The sequence below is a fragment of the Danio rerio genome, chromosome 23, assembly GCF_049306965.1.
Source record: "Danio rerio strain Tuebingen ecotype United States chromosome 23, GRCz12tu, whole genome shotgun sequence".
Lineage (NCBI taxonomy): Eukaryota > Metazoa > Chordata > Actinopteri > Cypriniformes > Danionidae > Danio > Danio rerio.
Window position 1 is genome coordinate 4,058,400 of NC_133198.1, and position 24,972 is coordinate 4,083,371.

The window sequence follows — 24,972 nt, forward strand, 5'->3', positions numbered from 1 at the left end:
CCTAACCAGGTGTCAACTACATTGTTTAAGCTACGCAAATTTGAACTTGTTAAATATTTTGAGTCAGTTTGACTGATGTAAGTTGAGATGACTAGAAAAGTTCATTTGGTTAAACTAAAACAATTAAGGCAGCAAGAATAGTTTTGCAGTGTACATAAATGCTAGTAAACCCATGAAGTATACTTAAATATATACTTCAACATTACTAAAGTAGATAGCACGATGGCTCAGGTTAGCAATGTCTCCTCACAGCAAGAAGGTGGCTGGTTCGAGTCCCGGCTGGGTCAGTTGGGATTTCTGTGTGGAGTTTGCATGTTCTCCCTGTGTTGGCGTTGGTTTCGTTCAAGTGCTTTGGTTTCCCCCCAATCCAAAGACATGCGCTATAGGTCAATTGAATGAACTAAATTGGCTAAAGTGTATGAGTGTGTGTGTGTGTGTGTGTGTGAATGAGTATAAATGTTTCCCAGTACTGGGTTGCAGCTGGAAGGGCATCCACTGTGTAAAACATATGCTGGATAAGTTAGTGGTTCAATCCACTGTGGTGACCCCTGATAAATAAGGGACTAAGCTGAAGGAAAATGAAAGAATGAATTACTTAAGTATACATAATAAAATGAGCTTAAAGTATACTTTTTTTTTATAGGGTACCCACTGATGGTGCAGTATAGGTACTGCTGTTTACACGTTTGGTGTGAATGACCTGTTAGCTATTGATATGCCTGTGCAGTGTGATATTTAGTAATTCTGCTGTCCCATTTTTCTCTAGGTGGCCATTTTGGTTCCTTTCCGAAATCGCCATGAGCACCTTCCAATACTCTTCCGGCATCTGATCCCGGCGCTGCAGAGACAGAGACTGCAGTTCGGCTTCTACGTCATTGAACAGGTCAGAAGAATAAACCAATAGTATCTGGATGCAGACTTTGCATCTGCAAGCTGAGACTGCATATCTCAGACTCGCAATGTCAGACATGATGCACTCAATGGAGCTAGTGACTTCACTGTGAGGGGTAGGGTTAGATGTGCACATTAAAAAGTTCACCTTGCAATTGCACCAGGTCCGCATCCAGAACCCTCTTGAAGAAACAGGTCAATACTGTTGATGTGGTGTGATAGTATGCTATTCTGAGCTCAAACACCCTTTCACATGGGGCTTCAGCGTCAACGCTTGACAGAGGGCGTGTCTGATGCGATCGTCATAGCAGCATCAGCCAATGAAATTAGTCAGCTATAGGCCACTGTCTGAGCTGGTGTGTTTGCATACAGCCAACTGATTGGCTGAAACTTCTGTCAGCACTTGAAAAGTTGAGCAAATCCCAATTTCTGCAGCAAGCAACGCCTCTGAAGCTGCGGCGAAGGATCCACAATGCCTGACGTCACCCATCCAAAGTGAATGGGAAGCATTGAAGCTGACTCCCCGTGTGGCATTATTTTATGGCATTCACAAATACTTGATTTTGATTGGTCAGTCATGACATTTCAAAGTATGCTACTTCAAGAGTTCACACTTGGATATTGCTTGAAAATTTAAGCAGGTTTGGCTTGATGTCCTGAGAGCTGCCCTGAGCTCTGAGATAATTGAGCCCAGGGCTCCCGCCTGGTTGATAAGCATGTAAGGGGGTGCAAGATCAGGTATTTCTCAAAAGATCCCGCTGCTAACAAAGGAAAAGGGTAGATGGGGTGGATGGGAGGGATTCTTCAAAAAATTAACTTAAGGGAGTAATGCTAGACAGCTGGAGCGAATGACACTTGTGAAAGAAACTTGAGATCTGAAAAAGTGTACACAGCAGCCTCTGATGGATTCTCGAAAACAAAAACTGCAAAAAACATACCCCTTTGGATGAATTTCGTGCTCTACAGAAATGTATACAGGGGTCATGTCATTTCATCCGCTTATCTGGGGCCGGGTCGCGGGGGCAGCAGTCTAAGGAGAGAACTCCAGACTTCCCTCTCCCCAGACACTTCCTCCAGCTCCTCCGGGGGGATCCCAAGGCGTTCCAAGGCCAGCAGAGAGACATAGGCCCCGTTTACACTAATGCGTTTTTGTTTTAAAACGCATAAGTTTTGCTACAGTTACGCCATCCGTCCACACTACGCCGGAGTTCTCGAGCGCCGAAAACGGAGCGTTTTGGAAACGCTGGACAGGCCTTTTTCATTCTGAATCGCTGCTGCTCCGTCTCAGTGTGGATGAGGAAAAACGGAGACATCTGAAAAAGGAGGCGGGACTGCTGAGATTCGCTACCTGATTGGGGCATTTTTTTGTCATTGCGTATCCTTCCCTTATTCATCAAGCCCCTGTCACATGACTATAACACATGGCTTTAACGCTACCGGAAGACAGTACCATAAACAACAACATGGACAAAGAAATAGGAGCGTTGTTTGCACTATTGTCTGTTTTAGTCACCGTTGTGTAGTTATTCATTTGTTTCGTTTAGTAACAACTCGACCTCGACGTCTGTCCACAAAAAAACCTCTCTTGCTTTCTTTGCCATCGCGTTTAATGTTCAACTGGCGTTTGTTGATCAACAATAACCAAATGCCGAGCGAGATGCATGCTTCCTGTTTATACTAGAACGCGCATGCCCAGAGTGCGCGGATGGTCACGTGATATACGTTTTTGGTGGCGTAGTGTGGACAGAGATAAGTTCAAAGACGCTAGTGGGACATGTCCCTCCAGGTGGGACATGCCTGGAACACCCCCCTAGGTAGGCGTCCTGGAGGCATCCGAAACAGATACCCGAGCCACTTTTGACTTCTCTCGATGTGGAGGAGCAGCGGCTCTACTCCAAGCTCCTCACAGGTGACAGCTCCTCACCCTATCTATAAGGGGGCGCCCTGCCACCCTGCGAAGCACCCTCATTTCGGCCGCTTGTATTCGAGATCTTGTCCTTTCGATCATGACTCAAAGCTCATATATATATATATACAGAGGTATGTATCCATAATGAGCCTGGATTGCTTAGTTCTGTGGCAAGTAGCTCCGTAATAAGCTGATAATGTAGGTGGTTATTTTCCGTAGATGTTAATAAATCTGTTGGTTTCATTCTGTGAAATCAACTGCCTAGATGTATATCACTTACATAACATTTACACAATCAAACTATATTTCCCCAGAAAACATACGGGTGTGGTTTTACAGTCAGTGTGACAGGAACGGCTTAAAGGAATTATTTGTGCTCAGATCTTCTGAATATGTTACTGCATGTGTCCAATGTCATGAACAGAACTGAAGTGGTGAAACGGCAGTGGTCAGAGTAAAACTGAAGGACAGGAAGTTGAACTGGTTTGTGTGTCCACAGGCAGGAAATGAACCCTTCAACCGTGCCATGCTGTTTAATGTCGGATTCAAAGAGGCCATGAAGGACTTGAACTGGGATTGCGTGATATTCCACGATGTGGACCACATTCTGGAAAATGACCGCAACTATTACGGATGTGGTGAAATGCCCAGACATTTTGCGGTCAAACTCAACAAGTACTCTTACATGTAAGTCTGTATTACAGTTTATGATTTTGAAAAACAATTTTTTTCAGGCAGATTTATGACTTTATATTAAGTGGCCTTATCTACTTTGTACCTATAAATTATTAATTAGGTACAATGATTAAAATCAATTGGTTTAAAAACACTTGGGGGTGAGTCAACTTTGTACTTACTGTTTAATGTAAGTACCCAGTAGTTAAAGGGGTAGATCACCCAAAACTGAAATTCAGTCATCATTTATTCCCCTGTTACTTGTCACAAACCTGTTTGAGTTTCTTTTCTCTGTTAAACGCAAAAGATGTTTTGAAAAATGTTGAAAACCTGTAACCATTGATAACCATAGTATTTAGCTTTTCCTACTATTGAAGTCAGTGGATACAGGCATTTACCAGTCTTCAAACATCTTCTTTTGTGTTCAACAGAAGAAAGAAACTCATAAAGGTTTAAAACAAGTGTAAATGATGACAAAATAATAATAAATGATACAAATACAATAAATACACTGTACTTAGTGTTTAATGTAAGTACCTAGACATTGAATAGTTCACTCAAAACATTGACTTCCACAGTATTATGCTTTTCCTACTATTGAAGTCAGTGGATACAGGCATTTACCAGTCTTCAAAACATCTTCTTTTGTGTTCAACAGAAGAAAGAAACTCATAAAGGTTTAAAAAAAAAAGTGTAAATGATGACAAAAAATAATTATAAATAATAAATGATATGAATACAATAAATACACTGTACTTACTGTTTAATGTAAGTACCTAGACATTGAATAGTTCACTCAAAACATTGACTTCCACAGTATTATGCTTTTCCTACTATTGAAGTCAATAGTTACAGGTTTTCAGCATTCTTCAAAACATCTCTTTTTGTGTTCAACAGAAGAAAGAAACCCAAAGGTTTGAAACAAGTGTAAATGATGCCAAAGTATTTTTTGGGGGGGGGTAATCATCCCTTTGAGAATTGGTTCATTTTAATCTTTGGGTGAACTATACCTTTACATTTACCATGACCTGACCAGCTTCACACCTCTATATTATTGTGCTAAACAATATGAATACAAAAAATACACTGTACTTATTGTTTAATGTATCTAGCAGTTAAAGGGAAAATTCACCCAAATCTGACAATTCTGTCATCATTTATTCTCTTTTTACTTGTCACAAACCTGTTTGGGTTTCTTTTCTCTGTTGAACGCAAAATAAGATGTTGTGAAAAATGTTGAAAACCTGTAACCATTGACTCTCATGGAATTTTTTCTTTTCCTACTATGGAAGTCAATGGTTACAGGTTTTCAGCATTCTTCAAAACATCTTTTTTGTGTGTTCGGCAGAGGAAAGAAACTCATAAAGGTTTGAAACAAGTGTAAATGATGACAAAATAATTATTTGAGGGTAATAATCCCTTAAAGACTGGGTTAACTTTCATTTTTGGGTGAACTATACATTTAAACCTACTATGACCATAACCTGATCAGCATCTCACATCACTATTATTATGCAAAATATTATCGATACAATAAATACATTGTACTTATGGTTTAATGTAAGTACCTAGTAGTTAAAGGCACAGTTCACCCATAACGGACAATTCTGTCATCATTTACTCTCCTATACTTGTCACATTACTCCTGTACCTGCTTAAGTTTCTTTGCTCTGTTGAACACAAGCATGTTTTAAAAAACCTGTAACCATTGTCTCCCATAGTATTTAGCTTTTCCAACTATTGAAGTCAATGGTTACAGGCTTTTATCAGTCTTCAAAACATATTTTGTGTTCAACAGAAGAAAGAAAATCATAAAGGTTTGAAACAAGTGTAAATGACATAATAAGAATAGTAATAATAATAATAAAAATAATAATAAATGATATGAATACAATAAATACACTGTACTTATTGTTAAATGTAAGTACCTAGTAGTAACCCAAAACAGTTCACCCAAAACAGATAATTCTGTCATCATTTACTCTCTTATTACTTGTCACATTAGTCCTGTACCTGCTTAAGTTTCATTGCTCTGTTAAACACAAAAGATGTTTTAAAAAACCTGTAACCATTGTCTCCCATAGTATTTAGCAATTCTATGGAAGTCAGTGGTTACAGGTTTTCAGCATTATTCAAAACATCTTGTTTTGTGAAAGAAAGAAAGAAAGAAGAAAGAAACCCATAACGGTTTGAAACAAGTGTAAATGATGACAAAATAATCATTTGAGGGTGATTATCTCTTTAAGAATTATTATTTAATTTTCTATACTATAAATCTACCATTAAACCAACCATCACAATACCTTGACCAGCATCCCAGCTCAATATTATTGTACTAAACGGTATAAATACAATCAATACACTGTACTCATTGTTTTATGTAAGTCCTCTGTAGTTAAAGGGGTAGTTCACCCAAAACTGACAATTCTATCATCATTTATTCTCTTTTTACTTGTCACAAACCTGTTTGAGTTTCATTTCTCTGTTTAACACGAAAAAACATGTTTGAAAAACCTGTAACCATTGACTTCCATAGTATTATGCTTTTCCTACTATTGAAGTCAATGGTTACATTGTTTTCAGCATTCTTCAAAGCATCACCTTTTGTGTTCAACAGAAGAAAGAAACTCATAAAGGTTTGAGACCTCACGATGTTAAGCAAATCATTTTTTGGGGTGCACTATCCCTTTAAGCTCACTTATTATGAAGTATTAAGGGACTTATGTGTTGTTGTGAATCAAGACCTCGCTGAAGGCCTCTCTCTGACCACACAGGCTTCCATATGAGGAGTTTTTTGGTGGAGTGAGCGGACTCACCGTCAAGCAATTCAAAAGGATAAATGGCTTTCCCAATGCATTCTGGGGCTGGGGAGGAGAAGACGATGACCTTTGGAACAGGTATGTGGATCTGTAGAGCAATGCGTAGAGTTTTGCAACACTGTGAAGTTATGATCCACCGAGAGAGACACTCCCTACAAAGTGGTCTAGCAGGAAATGTAGTGCAAATTTGCTAGTGATGCTTCCTGGACTAGACTATTTGTGTTCTACATACATCTATCATACCTACTATAATAGAATTAAGACTCAGCCCAGCCTGTTCTCACGAGAAAACGTAAGTATTTTACGTTTTGCCAGTTTAGTGTTTAATTCCGTTCGGAGTTCAGTCGTACAAAATTGTACGATTTTAAAAAGGAGGCGTGGCACCTAACCCCACCCCTTAACCCAACCGTCATTGGGGGATGAGCAAATCGTACGAAAATGTACAAATTAGATCGTACGAATTTGTACGAATTGATAAAAAAGTTACGAATTGTTGCTCAATCATACGTGACCTAAATAAAAACTTATCTTGCGCTCAACAGAAGAGAGAGATCGTTTTACCTAAAAAATCTGATTTTCCTCTCTGTTTACTAACACTCAAGTGCTTGTAAACTCCGAGGCGTCATTGTAAAGTGAAAGTCAACTTGTCGCTTTTAAAACAATGAGTTTATTGATTTTTTTAAGTAAAGTAACTAATTGCTTTTTACAGTGTACATTTAGAAAAAATAATGTTTAGAATTTTATCTATGGGGTTTGTGGTATGCTTTAAAGGGCCATGAAACCCCCTCGTTTCAGCAGGGTGTTTTCACACCTCTACTTTGGAAAAAGTCAGAAAAGTGGGCGTGTCCAGCCCTGTTTAGGGGGGAGTGTCGGAGGAACTAAAGTGGGATGGTGTGGGAGTGTCTATTTGGGCACGCGCGAGTTTCAGTCAAAATACTCACACACAGGAGAAAGTGATGGTGTTTAACCTACATGGACATCTGTAGTTGAATTATTTGCCAAATTATAAAATGTTGGACTTTAACTGCAGTTTGGCTCTTTCATTCAGGGAATTCATTCATGCCCCTCGCGACAAACGCGATATTTGATTCGAGGATCTGCTCTAAGCGTGTATTTTTCATGCAATGTTTGATACCGCACGGCGAATGAGAGAAAAAAAAAACTGCATTTCCCGGAAACTTAGATGCACGTGGCAGGTAGTGTCAGAAAGCCGCGTGTGTTATTCCGGTCACAAAATGCGGTGCTAACATGTTTGCACTCAGTGCAATAGTTAACTTAATTCGATACAAACAAACTGAATAAACAAAGAGCACTGGTCGCTCACTTACCAAATCTGTAGAGACAGGACAATCACCAGCAACTAGAGCCGCGTCTTTATTAAGAGGAGACTACAAGCGAATCCGTATCTCAGTGTTTGCAGATGAGAACAGCTCTCAGATAAACAATGTTCCTCCTTAGACACGTAAGTTATTGTTGTCGAGCGTCGCGTACACTGTTAATCCACACGTGACTCAGAGCTCTCACAGAGAGAAAATGAAAACGAAACTTAACTACAGCAAACTATAAAAGCAACACTTCACGCTTGTTTTGCCAACACAATGTGGCGTCTCTGTGGCGTAAACACAGTGACAATAATGAATATTAATGAAGTTGCACAATAGAGCGCGCTGATTGGTTTGAACCAAGCCTTACTCATGCATTAATGCAGCAGGCTGTAAGACGTAATAAGACTCACTCTGGCACAGACGTCCAGTCTGCACGCTGGAATACACGCTATTATGTCATGACCGTGACGCAGCTTCAAAAATTCGTTTCAAACAGGAAGTACGAATTTGCTTGAAATAACGCAAAAACAACCAATTTACACTTGTTAGTGAAATATAGGTGTCCTAATAGTGTTTTTAGCAGTGTGGGACACATATACGACTGTCAACAGCTCAAAACATGTGTTTTGGTGTTTCGTGACCCTTTAAGTAAAAATTATTGAAACAGAAACTATAGAAACCCTTTTGTTTTGTTTTTTCAATTAATTCAATATAAAACTGTATTTTGAATGAACGACACAGTAGTTTCACTTTTTTTTTCAGTGTAGTTGACCGTAGGGATGCAACATTTAACCGGTTTTACTATTAACCACGATTTAATTCGTCACGTTTAATTAATCGTAGAGGGTTCTCCACACCTTGTTTCTGCAAGGAACAAAACTGCAGCAACTAAACAAAGTTATGCCTAATAACCACGCACACTGGACTAACTATGACTGAGGATATTAACTAAGGCAAGCTTATTCAAGTTTGTTGTTTCCAATGGAGGGACGCGCACGCAACGCAACACGCTCACAATTTTCAGGTTGAGATGACAGGGGACTTTTGTGACAGCGGGAATTGCAAACAGCTGAAGTTTGAGGAAGAAGCATTGGAAAGTACACAGATTTGCAAACCCACTTAAAGTTACAAATAATGTCGCTGATGAGAGCAATCATGTGGCAAATGCCAGCCAAGATCAACCAAGTGTTTTCGGAGGGAGTGCTGAAAGACTCAAGCCTGTTTCACAACACAACCGTGAGCAGAGCGTGTTTTTTTGGTGTCCATGTTAACAGATAAGAGCTTTCATACTGCACACACAAGCAGTGCATCAGAACGAGGTGTGAGCGCCGTTGAAGCAGCAGGGGTGCGATAGTTTTGCCGCTGTGTCTTTTTTTGCTGGTGCATTGATAATGACCACAAACACATTGAATGAGCAATTTTATCCAATAAATGCATCGATAACATCCACTTATTTTTATATATTCAATTAAATGAACTTAAACGATTAGAACGGCAACAAATATTTAGTTGGACGCGAACTACAAAACAGAATTTAAAACTAATTTAAGCTAGTTATAAACTAGTGGGGTTTTAAAATCAATAAATGCAAATAATCGTGATAACCGTGATTATTTCTTAGACTATAATCGTACCACCAAAATTTATAATTGTTGCATCCCTAGTTGACACTTATGCGTGTTTTCCCAGAGTTCAATTTGCTGGATACAAGGTGAGCCGTCCTCATGGAGAGCTGGGCCGCTACATGTCCATCCCGCACCACCACCGAGGAGAAGTGCAGTTTCTGGGCAGGTACGCTATGCCTAAAACAGCCGTGATTAAAACTTACTGTAGATGAGATTTCATCAGCTGCTGGGCGTTCAACTGTGCTATTTTGTAATCTGCTATTATGTAAGGTGTTGCACTAAACGGAATTTCACACCAAAAACTGCCCACTGATTGTAAAATAAGACATTATTCATTGAGGAAATATCTGGGTTTGTCATCCCTACATACATTCTAATGCAAATTATTGAACTAAACTCAACAGTTAGCTTAAAGCAAGCTCTGATTCGTGAAAAAATTGGTTGCTAAACCATCCTCGGATAAATGGTTGCACCCACACTTATGAAATCCAAACGCAATGTGTTTCTATGTAAACTGATTGTGAAATCACAGTTAAAGACGATATTATTTGCCCTCCCTTGGAATTTTACTGTCTTCTTTAGCTTTTTAAAATGTATTTAATTAGGAATAGGAGGCATTGCACAGATCCACAATACTCAGCGATTTTCCATTTTTGACTCTGTCATTTTATTTTTATACATTTTTGTTTTACTTTTGTTTTTTTAAAATTCACCCCATTTTCTTTCTGTTTTATTTTTTTCTCTCTTTGACTCTCTGTAATGTAACTTTTTTAAATAAAATTTTATTTATTTATGTTTATTTATTTATTTATTTTTCTATAATTATATTCATTTTATTATATTTATGTATGTAAAATTATAAATATATATATATATATATATATATATATATATATATATATATATATATATATATATATATATATATGAGCAATATCACACTCATAGCAGTGCGATATGGCTGTAAATTGGCATTGGTGGGAGGCGTGCGTTGGCATCAGGCCGAGTGCCTTAGTGCCTCCACCAGTGCCGATATACAGCCATATCGCACTGCTACGAGTGTGATATTGCGTTTATACAACAGTTTGATGGCATAATTGTGTATATAAAAACAAAATCAAACCTGGAGAGTCTCAAAAACCCTTTTGCATGAGGAACTACTTTCTTCCGTGTTGGATTCAAATCATAATCTGACAGTTAAACAGTTGAGCGTGCGTCTTTTAAACTTAAGATCTGTAGTGTCTGCTTTTTTGCTGGCTGTATGTGGGCGGAGAAATACAGAAAGGGTAAAGAGGCTGTACGGGTGCTGATATTACTTAAATATATCACGGCTATCAGCCAATCAGATTCGAGAACCAGACCAAACTGTTGTATAAATATATATATATAGGGCAATATATAGGGCAACGCAGAAGGTCGCTTGTTCGAGCCTCCTCTGGGTCAGTTGGCGTTTCTGTGTGGAGTTTGCATGTTCTCCCTGCTGTCACGTGGGTTTCCTCTGGGTGCTCCGGTTTCCCCCACAGTCCAAAGACATGCGCTTATAGGTGAATTGGTTGGGCTAAATTGTCTCTGGTGTATGAGTGTGAATGAGTGTGTATGGGTGTGTCCCATAGATGAGTTGCAGCTGGAAGGGCATCCATTGCGTAAAAAATATGCAGTGGATGCCCTGTATATACAGTTGAAGTCAGAATTATTAGCCCACCTTTGAATTTATTTCATTTTTTTAAATATTTCCCAAATGATTTTTAACAGAGCATGGAAATTTTCACAGTATGTCTGATGATATTTTTTCTTCTGGAGAAAGTCTAATTTGTTTTATTTTGACTAGAATAAAAGCAGTTTTTAATTTTTTAAACACCATTTTAAGGACAAAATGTTTAGCCCTTTTAAGCTTTTTTTTTTTTTTCATAATGATTCCAAACGAATGTCCAATGTTATTGTCACTCCTGAAGTGGAAGTGATTTTAACAATAAACTTTATTTTCAGAAAACTGTTCAGCAATGCAAATAATGCATTTATCGTCAATTATGTTGTTCCACATAACTGACTTCAATGAGGAAAATATGTATGAACGAAATTATGTTATCGCAAGAAAATACCTTTTATAACATTATTAAATGGAAAAAATAATAGGCAAAAGTAGGCTAGCCTGTGTGCGGCAGCATTTTGTCACCGTGAATGAGTCGGACTATCTGGCTTCGGAATATAGAAAAACAAGTCTTTATTAGTTTTTGTTTTCTGGTGATTTTATTTTTTGTCATTTGAAATAAAAAATGAAAATCAAATCATTTTTGAATTTAGCTTTTCCGTTTTTCACCATGTTTTTTTTCGTATTATTTATTTTCATTTTAAAATCCAAAAAGAACGCATTGAATTTCAATTTTCATTTTTTATTTTTAATATCATTTTTGATATCATTTGTTTTTAAATATCTGTTTCTAAAATGAAAATCCAATTACCGAAAGATACACTGACCGTATATCTATGCCAATAAAAAGCAATAGCGTAGATGACATCTAATGTAAATATCTATGATTGTTGTTTAGCAGAGAAAGATTTCAAAGCATAATACACATACCTGAGCCTGACGTTTAGGTCTCACTTTTCTTGTCTTCTTTTTTCAGATACAAGTTACTCCGTAGGTCGAAGGAGAGGCAGAGTCTGGACGGCCTGAATAACTTGAATTACTCCCCTCTAGTGTCCCGGAGGAGTCTTTACACCAACGTGTCAGTGACGCTCAGTCGAGATCTGGCTCCTGTGGCCGATTACTGACAAAACACCACGGCAGAAGAGACACACGCCACAGCCTACAACAACAGTTGATGTTGCTTTATTTATATAGTTTCTTTTTATTTACTTTACTTTTTAGTTTGATTTTACTGAATATGGGGAATTCCACAGATCCTGAATACTCAGAGATTTTACATGTGTTTACTTTATTTTATTTATTTATTTCATTTGTTTTGTGAATTTAATAATTTTTTTCTCTCTTTTAGTTTTTTTCTTTGACACAAATTTTATTTTTATTTTATTTATTTTATTTTTAATGAATATGGAGAATTCCACAGATTGTCACTCAGAGATTTTCCATTTCTTGAACATTATTTATTTTATTTTTTATTTTATTTATTTGTTTGTGAATTCACCTCATTTTTTCTTTCTCTTTTAGTTTTTCTTTCTTTCACACTGTCTATAATGTAAGTCTTTTTCACTTTTTTACTTTTTATTTACTTTTTATTTTTACATTTTTTATTATTTTACTTTGAATTTACTTTTTATTTTTATATATTTTTTATTTTTTATGAATAGGTGGAATACCACAGATCCTCAGTACTCAGTAAAGAGATTTTACATTTATTGACCATGTTATTTTATTTTTATAAGTTGTTTCTTTTCTTTTTTTTTGGTGAATTCACCATTTTTTCTATCTCTTTGTCTTTAATTTGTCTCTCAATATCTATAATGTAATGTCTTTTTAATTTTACTTTATTCAATTGAATTTTATTTTGTTTTATTTTTTATTTTATTTTATTTTATTTGTAATTTTATTTTATTTAATTTTATTATTTTTTTATTATTATGAATAGGGGAATTCCACATATCCTCAATAATCCGTTTCTTGAGCTTGTTATTTTTATTTTTATTTTATTTGTTATTTTTTCTGTCTTTGACACTGTTTATAATGTAACGTGGCTCTGGATCAGATCCGTCATGTGGTGTGTCTTATAATCAGACTTCAAGAGGTGAAGTCGCATGTTTACAGCATGAATGAGAAAAGCTATTGAACAAGTTCATGACAATTATGCTAAACTACTTGAGAATAGCCATTGTAGGAGTTGAGGGCGCTGCCCTTGTCTCTGCCAGAAACAAACACAGCGGGTTCTGTGTGTTAGGATAGATAAAACAACAATTGCAGATTTTCATATTTATTAAATAGGCAGTAAGCAAGCATGCACTGAGACTTACAGTAGATGCTACTAACATTGTGTGTGAGTATTCGCTTATGAAATGTGGAAGCAAACACGCTCTTGGTCGGTTTAGTTGTGCAATTTAAAAACAGGCTCATATACTGGTGAACATCTCCCTCATATAAATGATGCTCTCTGTTTCATTTTAATTCTATTTTAAGGGATGGCTCACTAATAAATGTAAATAAAATCTCCCTTTAGGAGTTACTATTTTCTGTTGAACACAAAAGGAGATATTTTGAAAAAGGTTGGAAAGCTGTAACCATTGACTTCCATGGTATTTGTGTTCCCTACTATGGACATTTGCGTCATAGTTTTCATCATTCTTCAAAGTATCTTCTTTTGTGTACAAAAGAAGGTTTATAACCACCTGAGGGAGATTAAATAGTGAATAAATTTTAAGTTTTGAGTGAAACTATCCCTTTAACATGGACGTTTTTTTTAAAGGAGCACCCATATGAATAAAATACTATAGTAATTTACAGTAAAAAACTATAGTACTTTTGAACCATGCTATTATGAAGTACTTGAATGAATCTGTTGTGGAAATTCTACGGTTGCTATAGTAATGCAACAACATAAACAAATAACCCAATAGTTTTCTACAACTACAGGGTATGTTATACTACATAACACCATTACTATAGTACTATAGTACTATGTTACTATAGTAAAACTGAAGTATACTACAGTATTTATTACAGTGTATTAGTTCACTATTGTTAATACGACAGTATGCTTGAGCATTCATTAACAAAGTGTTGTAAATCACTAATAAAATACAGTATACACTTTACTGTAGTATGGTTCAAAACCACTCTAGTATTTATTCATGTGGGTATATCTTCATGTCCATGAATCACATTTTATTAGACAGGACAGATAAACATTGGACTAAACCAAACACTACACACGTCTGTATAGTAAATGCATTGATGTCTTTGGCTTATTTTACAATTTGACAAAATGCTAGTTTTTAGCCAAACTTTAATGCTTTATCCGTTAAAAGTCAACTTAGCAGAACACCAGCATATCAGAGCTAAAAGACAAAGCTGTATCCGAATTCGCCCACTACGCTCTCAAAATAGTGCATTACTTTTCTATTGCTGTACAGTTTTTTAAATTAAAATATTAATTACCCTGCTGAAAAGTCCAGCTTATTATGGTTGACTGGTTTTAGCTGGTTGACCAGTCTGATTTTAGAGGGGTTTTGGCCACTTCCAGGCTGGTTTCCAGCCATCTTAGCTGGTCAGGCTGGAAAGTGACCAGCTAAAACCATCTAAAAACAGCTTGACCAGCCTGGTTTTAGCTGGACATAGCTGGTTTTGGCTGGGCTCCCAGCCTTGCTTGGCTGGTCAAGCTGGCTTTAGCTGGTCATCTCCCAACCTGTCCGGCTAAAACTAGGCTGGAAACCAGCCTGGAAGTGGCCAAAAACCCTCTAAAACCAGGCTGGTCAACCAGCTAAAACCAGCCAACCATCCTAGGCTGGTATAAGCAGGATTTTTCAGCAGGGTAACTAAAGTAACGTTTGTATACATGCCAGAAATCAAAAGTGTCTCTTACTATTAGACAGTTTGTTTAGCTAAGTGTTTTCTTGCTAACAGGTTCTGACCAGGAATAATAAATTTAAACTTTCTGAGGTGATTTATCAGCTAAACACAAACAAAATATCTCCTGTGTTTGAAGTGCTCAGTTACTCACTCGTTTCCATTGAGGGGCATGAAAAACTTCAATGGAGTGCAGCCTGATAGTTTGCCCGCTGAATGAATTTCCAAATCTGACCACAAGATGGCATCTAAAGCATAATCTTATCAGTGTATAGTTTCACAATACATTATGACATTAATTAAAGTAACGTATGTAAGCGTGACCGAAATCAAAAGTGTGTAGTTACTAATAGACAGCTCGCTACGCTAATTGTTTACCTGCTAACAGGTTATGACCAGGAAGTGTAAAATCTAAACTTTCTGAGGTGATTTATCAACCAACAAAACACAAACAAAATGGCTCATGTGGACGAAGTGCTCAGATTCACTCACTCATTTCCAAAAGTGCACTATGTGAGGGAGCAGCCATTTCTAGTGGTCTCCCAAACCACAGTTTATGTTATAAAGTGAACTCAATCAATACCACAATGCACTGCAACAGTAGGCATACAACCCATGTTAGATACACACTCGCAAGCATCCCTTTCTTTGTTCCCTCTGGGGAACCCCAGCTGCCATTTTAAAGTGCGTTTCACTTCATCAAGTGAATCTGGTTAGCTTATGTGGACATACCCTCAATCAAAGTCAGTAGAGCGAGTCAGCTTTATATGTCCACTCCAGCACCTATATTTCCCAGAATGCAATGTGATTGTGACGTTAGAACAGTGTAGTTTCTAAGTGCTCAAGGGTTTAGGGCATTACATTTAAACCCATTCAGATACTCCTCAGAGGACACTTATGTAATATACTCAATGACACACATCCAAGTGAAGAACATAAAGGAAAGTTAGCAATTGTAGGGCATACAAAATTGCAGCCTGATAGTTTTTGCGCCAAATGAATTTCCGCATCTGACCACAAGATGGCATCTGAAGCGCAATCCTGTCATTTTCATTCGATTAAAGTTACGTTTGTACGCAAAAATCAAAAGTGTGTCATTACTAATAGACAGCTCGCTAAGGTAAGTGTTAAATGGCTAACAAGTTCTGACCAGGAAGTGTAAAATTGATACTATCTGACGCCATTTATCAATCAGCAAAACACAAACAAAATGGCTCCTGTGCACGAAGTGTTCAGAGTCACTCACTCATTTCCAATAGTGCACTATGCGAGGGAGCAGCCATTTCTAGTGGTCTCCAAAACCATAGTGGATTTTTTAAAGTGCACTCAGTCAATCCCTCAATCAAAGTCAAGGGAGTGAGTCTGTTTGCAATGCAATCCGATTGTGATGTCACAAGTGTAGTTTCTAACTGCTCGATGTAATGCTGTAATGTACTCAATGACACATTTGAAGTTAGCAATTAAAGGGCATAAAAAAATTGACAGTTTGCGCGCCGAATGAATTTCTACGTTTGACCACAAGATGGCATCTGAAGTGCACTCCTATCAGTGTAAAGTTTCAAAATAAAGTATGATTTAATTAATGATTAATGATTTAATTTAACGTGACAGAAATCAAAATTGTTTCATTACTGAAACAGCTAGCTAAGCTGAGTATTAAATTACTATCTGACCAGGAAAGGTAAAATCTAAGGCTGCGTTCGAAACCCCATACTTCCATACTATATAGTACGCTAAAATCAGTATGCAAGCCGAGTAGTATGTATAAATTCATCGAATTCGAAAATCAGTATGCGAGAAATACCCGAATGACTTACTACTTCTGGCGAGATTCTGGCGAGCATCCCATGATGCCCCACGAGAGAATTCATGAATGGGAGTAAAGCGACGCAATTGACGCAAGTAGGTAAAGTGAACATGACAAAATGTCGGATGTAGTACGTCCGAATTCCATTCATACTTTTTACATTCATACTGTATAGAACGTACTTTTCTAACAGCCGAGTAGTACGTTTAAATTCAAATGCAGTACCTACTGAGTAGTAGGCGGTTTCCGACGCAGTTTCATTCACTCCTTTCAGTGGACTATATTAGTGGGCTGAATAGTGAATGAGGGTATAGGAGGCGATTTCGGATACAGCAATAGACTAAAATCTAGCAACCATACACAAACCACCGCAATACCAGCAAAAGCTCTAAGTGGGACTTTTGGAAAATGAGTTGCAGGAAGTACAGCATAATCTTGGCTTGTTCTGCTGCCCATTTGAAACGCTGCTTTTCTGTGTGGTTTTGTGCTGACGGATGGGCTTTTACTGCGGTTGCCCTATAGATGTTGTGTGAGTGTTTTCCCGCCATTTTCCATTCTTGCATTGTGTGCTGCCACTCATAGCGAAAACAAGACGAGCGTGTGTTACATATATTAAAAAAATAACAATTTTTATTACAGCCAATAATTAACATTCTTTAATTGCGAGTGTTATTGCCGGTTCATCTCAAACATTTCACACAGTAGACCAAACGTGCACGCTTTGGGCCTCATTCATGAAACATAATTTGTATTGTATATGTATTGTCACATTTTTTCTGACAGCATTGAAAGGAACACCAGTCTTTTTTTTTTTTGGAAATATGTTAAATACAGCTCACGGAGAGTTAAAAAGCTGAGTTTTTCCATTGAGGAATCCATTCAGCCAAAATCCCCGTTTGGCGTGAGCATGTTTAGCTTAGCATAAATCACTGAATCGCATTGAAAAATAAAACGACTAGATGGAGCTGTAAAATTAGCCTGTTTCCTAAAAAGTCGAGTGTTCCCTGTGCAAATCTTCTAAATATGATGACTGAAGACTGAATTTCTGCTATTAGTTATGAAAACATTATTGTCGGTTAACATTATAGTGATAATAAGCTGTTCCATTTAAACGAATAGGTCAAAGAATAAATAATTTTTACCCTGTACACTGTTATATCATTTAAAATATTTGATTTAAGCATTTTTTATAATAATGTACATTCCAATATAGTACAAAAAACAAACTGTATAAACATATCGAGCCAACTATCAATCAAAATAATATGTTTAATATATGCTAATTTTTAAAATAATAAATATCAAATTAATAGTACAGTATCATACTAGTACAGGTCAGGATAAGTGTTGTGCCTTTTTTTACAGTGACTGTGGAACGTTACTAATTTCAAGTTTCTTAAAACATTCAAGTATTTTCATAAATACAACATGCCTATTTTTTACATGTAGAAAAGAGCGTTTTAAACTTGACTCCGAAGTTGTGTCCACCGAAGTGTTTTTTATTTTTTATTTAAGATTAGCATTTGTTCCCCATCTAGGGAACTTCAACACTGCGTCTACCCAGAACGCTAGGGGAACACCTAGCATTCTGGTTAGACGCAATGTCTCGTTCCCTCTCGGGGAACTATGGTTACATACGTAACCCGAGACGTTTTTACGAAGCCTCTAAAGTGACAAGCAAAAAAAAAGACTTTTGTGTGCGCACGTTATATCATGTCATGCGCATGCGATACTAACCCCACAATGTTATAAAATGTTAATATTAGGTTAGACTCAGGTCATGACGTCAGGTGATCAAAATTCTATGTGTAGCCAGCGTCTAAAGACAATGTTAGTTTAATGTCCAATAATGACGCCAAATGGCGTCGATATTTGGTTGGTTTAAAAGTGATTTAAGGTTTGTTCAAAAGGGACCAAAATGACAAGCCCACATCTTAAACCAACGTCATATTGACGTCCAATACTGACATTTATTAGTCAGGTATGACAATCTAACATCTGATAGACGTCATATTGGTAATGTCCACACAACGTTAAGCTGTAATATCACTAAACATTGATATTTGGTTGATATTAGGTTGGTTTTAGGTTGGACATTGATGTCTGTCTGATGTTAGGTTCTGACGTCAACCCGATTTCCATTTCCAAACAAAATGTCAAAACAAATGGAAATCTGCCTCTGTTTTCATATCAAAATTAAAGAGGACGAGGGCAAAATTAAGAGGAGTCGATAATTTAGTAGTGTACAGTTCATGAGCTAATCGCAAAACTTTTAGGGGGGCTAAAATAACCCCCAGGATGTTTTATAATTTTTCCTGAACATTACAGTGAAACATCATTCAGTTGACTTGTCGCGATCTTCGAAAAACTCTCATGAGATCTTCGGTCGTCAGGGGGCCGGGAAGGTGCAAGTTAAACAAAAATGCACCACTTACAACAAATTAAGATGCAAGCTATAAAACACATTTGGTATACAGCTGAAGGGGAAGCGAATACACAAAATTAGGGACACCTAATCAGCAAAACAAGTGAGTATACCAAGGATATATTTTTGATTCAATCAATTATTAATCCTCAGACGTCCTAATACCCAAACAGCTCGCGGAAAAAAGTAAGCCTACGGAGCATACGTGCGCATAACCCGACTATGCCACTGACGCACACAATACGTATGTATCCCATGCACACAATATGGAATCATGCGTGCATGTAAATGTCTTCATTATTATTATTTTTTGCACATGCCACTTTAGAACCTCCATAGTTTTCCGTTGTTAACGCTGAGCGCTCAACGTTTTTACAGCCATTGCAAGAGCAGCGCACATCAGTGTCAATTTTTAGCTAGCTGTCCAATCACAGTGGACAAGGGGCGGGACAATACCATGCAAATATCAACAGATAATCTGCTATAGGCTTGTAATGGTGCAGCGGGCATACCTGTATCATAGCAACCGACTGAAAAAAAAATGCTGTGCTGCAAAAATGCTCACACCAGAGCGTTTTTTTGGCGTTTCTGTACCGTAAAAATAAATGCTTCGGTGGACACACAACTTAATACAAATAACCGATTTAACCACTTACACAGAAATTCACTCTTCTGTTGTTCGATAAGGCTCCTAATCAATCATTTATGAAGCATAAATGAGGCCCTTAGCTTTTCTTTCTACCATTACAGCACATGATCATCGCACGTCTTTATGTGCATTAGAGACTCTATAAATGTGTTTGTGTGCGTTCATCAAACCAGAGGCTGGTCCTCATATTTATTCATCCTTTTATGAACACATTTGTTTGTTTTTGAACAGTTTTTTTTCACAATTTCTTATTTCCTTATCTTATTTTAAAGTGGAGGGAAACAGATCAAGTACGATAACTGTGATGCAAAAGCAAGCACTGAAATCTGTTTGTCCTCATGTATATCCAGTGTGAGGCCGATGTTGGGAAGTTTGTGTTTCGTATGACGACACGAGAGAGCGGGACGTTACAGAGACCCTGCTCAGTGCGCACACAATTCACTGATATAACCAATGGTGCTCGTCTCACGTAAAAAAACACTGTTCTTCTGGCAGAAAATGATACGGGACAGAAACTACTTACACTCTTCCTGATTGTCATGTAGCAGTGAATGGTGTTGGGCAGGATGTGCGCTGAGTGGCTCCTCTATAACGCTTGGTTCTCTCTGTGTTTGACGCTCGTGGAGTTTTTGTGCCAATGTTTGGGGTCTTTTTCTATTAATCTCGTATAGCAGTGAACAGATGATACACAGCGTCCAAACCTGCTGCCGTTTAATGTAATTCCAATGCAATCTCACGGCATTTCGTATTTTTTTGATTTAGTGGCTAATTCGTATGAAATTATACGATCTAATTCGTACAATTTAGTACGATTTGCTCATCACTAGGGCCAGACGGAATCTGCGGACGTTTTTTGCTATTTCTGCTGAGAATTTTGGTAAAACTCTGCGGATTTCTGCGGAATTATTTTGTGGGTATCCAGCGGAGTATCATAACTAAAACCTTAATATATTAAATAAAAAGTAATAAAGTACTGAATAAAAACTGAATAAATTCAGATTTACACATTTACTCAAGTAAATAAACAGAATTAATAATGGGCTAAAATCTGCAGAAATCTGCGCGCGCAGATTCCGTGTGGGCCTACTCATCACCCAGTGACGGTTGGGTTTAGGGGCGGGGGGGGGGGGGGGGGGGGGTTGGGGGGGGGGGTTGGTGGTGCCACGCCTCCTTTTTAAAATCTTACATTTTCATACGACTCAACTCATACAAATTCAAACAAATTAGCCACTAAACTGACAAAACGTAAAATACTTACGTTTCCTCTTGAGATCAGACTGATAATTCCAACGTGAAGCCACCGATTTAAATATCAAATGACAAAAAAAAAGGCAATTTACATGGAAAATAAAGTATTTGGATATATTTTTTAAGAAAATCAGTTTAAAAGTTGATGTTAACGCTTAAAGTTGGTTTTGTTTATAAACTATAAACGATATCTCATACCTATACGAAGTGTTTTCATTTAGTGGCTAATTTGTATGATCTTATTCGTACAATTTAGTAGAATTTACCCAATGACTGTTGAGTTTAGGGGTGTGGTTTGATGCCACGCCTTCCTTTAAAAAAACATTTTCATAGGACTAAATTCTTACAAATTAGCCAGAAAACTGACTAAATGTACAATTTTTGTTTCCTCATAAAATGTTTTTTTTTGTTTTTTTTTCGTTGGAATAAATCCAGGCCTTATCAAACAGGAATTCTGTACAAATCAACTTACATTTTCAGTTGTACAGGACTGTTTTTGTTGTTGTTTGTTGGGGGGGTTGGTTGGTTGGTTGATTGTTTTTTTAAACGTGATGTCTATTTCTGTCAGTTCATTTTAAAGGGTCATTTTGTTTTGTTTTGCTTTGTTTTTATACAGAATTCATATCGTATTTAATTCAATGAGATCAATTATTGACAGAATTTTATTTCTATCAATTAAATCTTGAGCATTTCATTTATTTCATGTACAGAATTCCTGTTTGATTACTTGGTTCTAAATTTGTAAAGTGATGTGCAAAAATAAATAGTGAAGACTTTTGCTTGCACATGTGATACGTATTATGTATGTCTGTCAGTGTTGGGAGTAACACATTACAAGTAACGTGAGTTACGTAATAATAATAACTAAGTAACGAGAAAAGTAACACATTACTTTTAAAACATAAGTAATAATATTTGAGTTACTTTTTAGTTTAGTTAATAAGCTTTTCCAAAATAAATAGCTGAATTAAAATTAGTTACAATGGATCCCAAAGTCAATGAGAGAATGTGTTCGTTATTCTGAACGCACTACATTTCACAATTTACATGGAAAATAAAGTATTTGGATATATTTTTTAAGAAAATCTGTTAAAATGTAGATGTTAACAAATTCGTACAAAATAGCCACTAAACTGACAAAACGTAAAATACGTTTCCTCGTCAGATCAGGCTTGTATTTTTTGTTTTTTATATTTTGTCGATTTAAATCTAGCCTAGCATTGTTTAATTTACATTTTAAAAGAAGATGCAGTAGTGAGGGTCGTGTGTGTGTATAGCAAGTGTGTGTGCGGACCCCATCATTGGCACGCTCCAGTCCACTCAATCACCCATTCTGCTCCAGTTGAAATGACAGGGAAAAGCATCCCTTGAGCAACTGGCTGCCTTAAAACCTATTAATTTATTCAATATAATCGCGTTTTTATTTTTATAAGCAATATATTTAAACATGTTAATGCGTTTATTCACTTGTGCGCATTGTGTAGTGTGTTTTGAAAAAAATAACATGTCATGTAAAGGATTTTCTGCATCCCTTTAGTCAGATGATGATTGGTGCCATTGACCTCTTTGTGAAAGCCATGAGCTGTCTTTATTCACTCCAACATTTGTTTTTTATCATAACAGGCCTTAAATACTGTTTTAGTTGTTGTGATGTTAAAGATGCTCCTCTGACATCATGATGTTTATGTCTTAGTAGATGTTTTGTTGGCCAAACACAGTTTTCCCTCAGAAACGCAAACCTCAAAACTCACGCAGCATTATCTGTAGGTTATCTGGAATGTGGAGGAAATAAATGCTGTGGTCGTCAATAAGGAGATCAGCAGCTCTCCTTGAAGTAAAGCCATCTGCCACTTGTACAACACACATCTCGGCCTTAGTGTTTGTGTATCGACATATCTTTGAGTATAGACACACTTTCTATGATGTGCGATCTTTTGTTTTCTATTATCATTGTTGAAATGACTGAAGTACACCAATAAAATTACGTTTAAGCAATATCTTTTGTAGTCTTGAGTGTGTTATTTGATACATTTCTAAAAAAAAAAGAAACGTATTTTTTATTTATTTGATACGTCTTCCTTGATTGATGAGATTAATACATGGATGACTAATAATTTCTTAAAGTTAAATGCCAGTAAAACCGAAGCCCTTTTGGTTGGCTCAAAATCTGTTTTATCCAAAGCTCAATCTTTTACCCTGTTTGTTGATAACTCCCCAGTCAATTTCTCAACCCACGTGAAAAGTCTTGGGGTTATACTGGAAGGCATGCTCTCATTTAGTTCTCAAATTAGTAATATCTTGGATCCAACTTTTGTTGTTTCAATAGGAAGAGGCTCATTTAACAAATCAAACTTATTGGGAATTTCACAAGAAAAACAATGGTGTGCTTGGTTTTAACGTATTCTTTCATGAGATATTTAGAAGTTTCTGAGCACTTATAAAATGTGTTCAATGTGCTGCCAATTGTGTAGGAGTGTCAATGCAACCCTCTTCTCCCACTCTTCACACACTGATAACAACACAATTCCAATCAAAATAATTGTGTCTTATTCCCCCTCAAAGTTAGCAAGCAACGACTTAGTTCAGGGAAAAAAAAAAAAAGCTCAGTTCCCTGATCTCAACCCAATTGAGAACTTGTGGGGTGATATTAAATGTAGTTTTAGATTTATATTGAGGAGCACACCAGGGAAAAAGTGAATAAACTTAAATCTTACTAAGATTCAAGACGTGAAATCATTAATGACCTTAGGATATTTTTGGCTTACAGTGGAATATCAAAGTTTGTTGTGACCTGTTTTTAAGTCCCAAGCTTCCCCTGTGCTAACAACGCAATAATATTTATATCACACCGTTGGCATCATTTCCTTTTCTCAATTTTAGATTTGCAGTTGACTGTGAGTGTGTTTGAGGGGGTATAACATTTTTTAAACATTTTCCGCCCACATCAGAGGATCTTCAGTGCGATAAATATGTGGTACAAGTGTTGGTGGTTTTAAAGAAGAAACCTATTTGAGGCAGGGGAAAAAAGTTGTCACAAGTTTCTTCTGAACATCCTACACTGTAAAAATTATATCCATAAATGAGCAGCATTTTGTGATTCATGTCTTGTTCTTATTTATTTATGCTTTCGAGTAGCATTATGGGAGATTGATCTTTCTTCCAACATTTAAAAAAAAAAAGACTTTTATTAACATTTTTATTAAGTCAAAGCGGGGGTGCTCAAACTTGGTCCTGGAAGGCCAGTGTTCTGCAGAGTTTAGCTCCAACTTGCTTCAACATATCAGGAAGCTCCTAATATGCCTATTAAGACCTTGATTAGCATGTTCAGTAGTGGTCAATAGAGTGGAGGAACTATGACATCAATTTGTAACCCAAGCAAGTTAGCATTTTAGCAGTATGGGTTCCCTCGACCCAAAGTCAATATGTTTTTTTTAGATGGGTGGCATGGTGGCCCAGTGGTTAGTATGTTGCCTTACAGGAAGAACGTCACTGTTTCTATTCCTTACCAAGCCAGCTGACATTTCTGTGCAGAGTTTACACATTCTCTTCTTGCTTATGTGGGTTTCCCCTGGTTCCTCAGTATCTCCCACCGTTCAAAAACATGCAACTTAAGTTTTTTGACTAATCCAAATCGGCACCAGACATGCTCTTAGTAAGTAGTTATCCCTTAAGAGCAATCACTATGTTCATTAGCTACTACAGCAGGGGAATTCTCGAGATCTACCTGAGCTCAAACTCTCGCCTTGCAAACGGGAGGGAGCCCCGGGCTCGAGGATCTTATGAGCTCAGGGCTCTCTCCTGGGACAGCATGCCAAACAACCTTTATAATCAATCATCAGCTAAGTGTGAACTCTTGAAATGTCAACAAAAGTCACTCTGTTAAACTGTAGAGTTGAATTTTCAACATCAAAAGTCGACAGAGCGGAGATCAAGATCCCATAGTGCGATTTACAGCCGTAAATAAATCGTAAACACTTGTGAATCACCAAATACTGTTAAGTTAACTGATATATTTTACAGCGACCGTCATTAATTGTGACTGTAAAAGAACAGCACTGTAAATATTTAGATTTTGTGCTACCAT

General features: G+C 37.0%; 1 protein-coding gene across 1 annotated transcript in view; it reads left to right on the forward strand.

Annotated features, from left to right (window-relative positions):
• b4galt5 (UDP-Gal:betaGlcNAc beta 1,4- galactosyltransferase, polypeptide 5) overlaps window positions 1–22,885 on the forward strand; it is a 58,882-nt gene extending 35,997 nt beyond the window's left edge. Inside the window, exons 5-9 of the mRNA NM_001045332.2 lie at window positions 767–883; window positions 3,300–3,487; window positions 6,250–6,372; window positions 9,309–9,410; window positions 11,869–22,885. Of these exons, the coding sequence (NP_001038797.2) occupies window positions 767–883; window positions 3,300–3,487; window positions 6,250–6,372; window positions 9,309–9,410; window positions 11,869–12,016 (678 nt within the window). The 3' untranslated portion in view covers window positions 12,017–22,885. The remainder of the gene's footprint in view (window positions 1–766; window positions 884–3,299; window positions 3,488–6,249; window positions 6,373–9,308; window positions 9,411–11,868) is intronic.
• The last annotated feature ends 2,087 nt before the right edge of the window (window positions 22,886–24,972 follow it).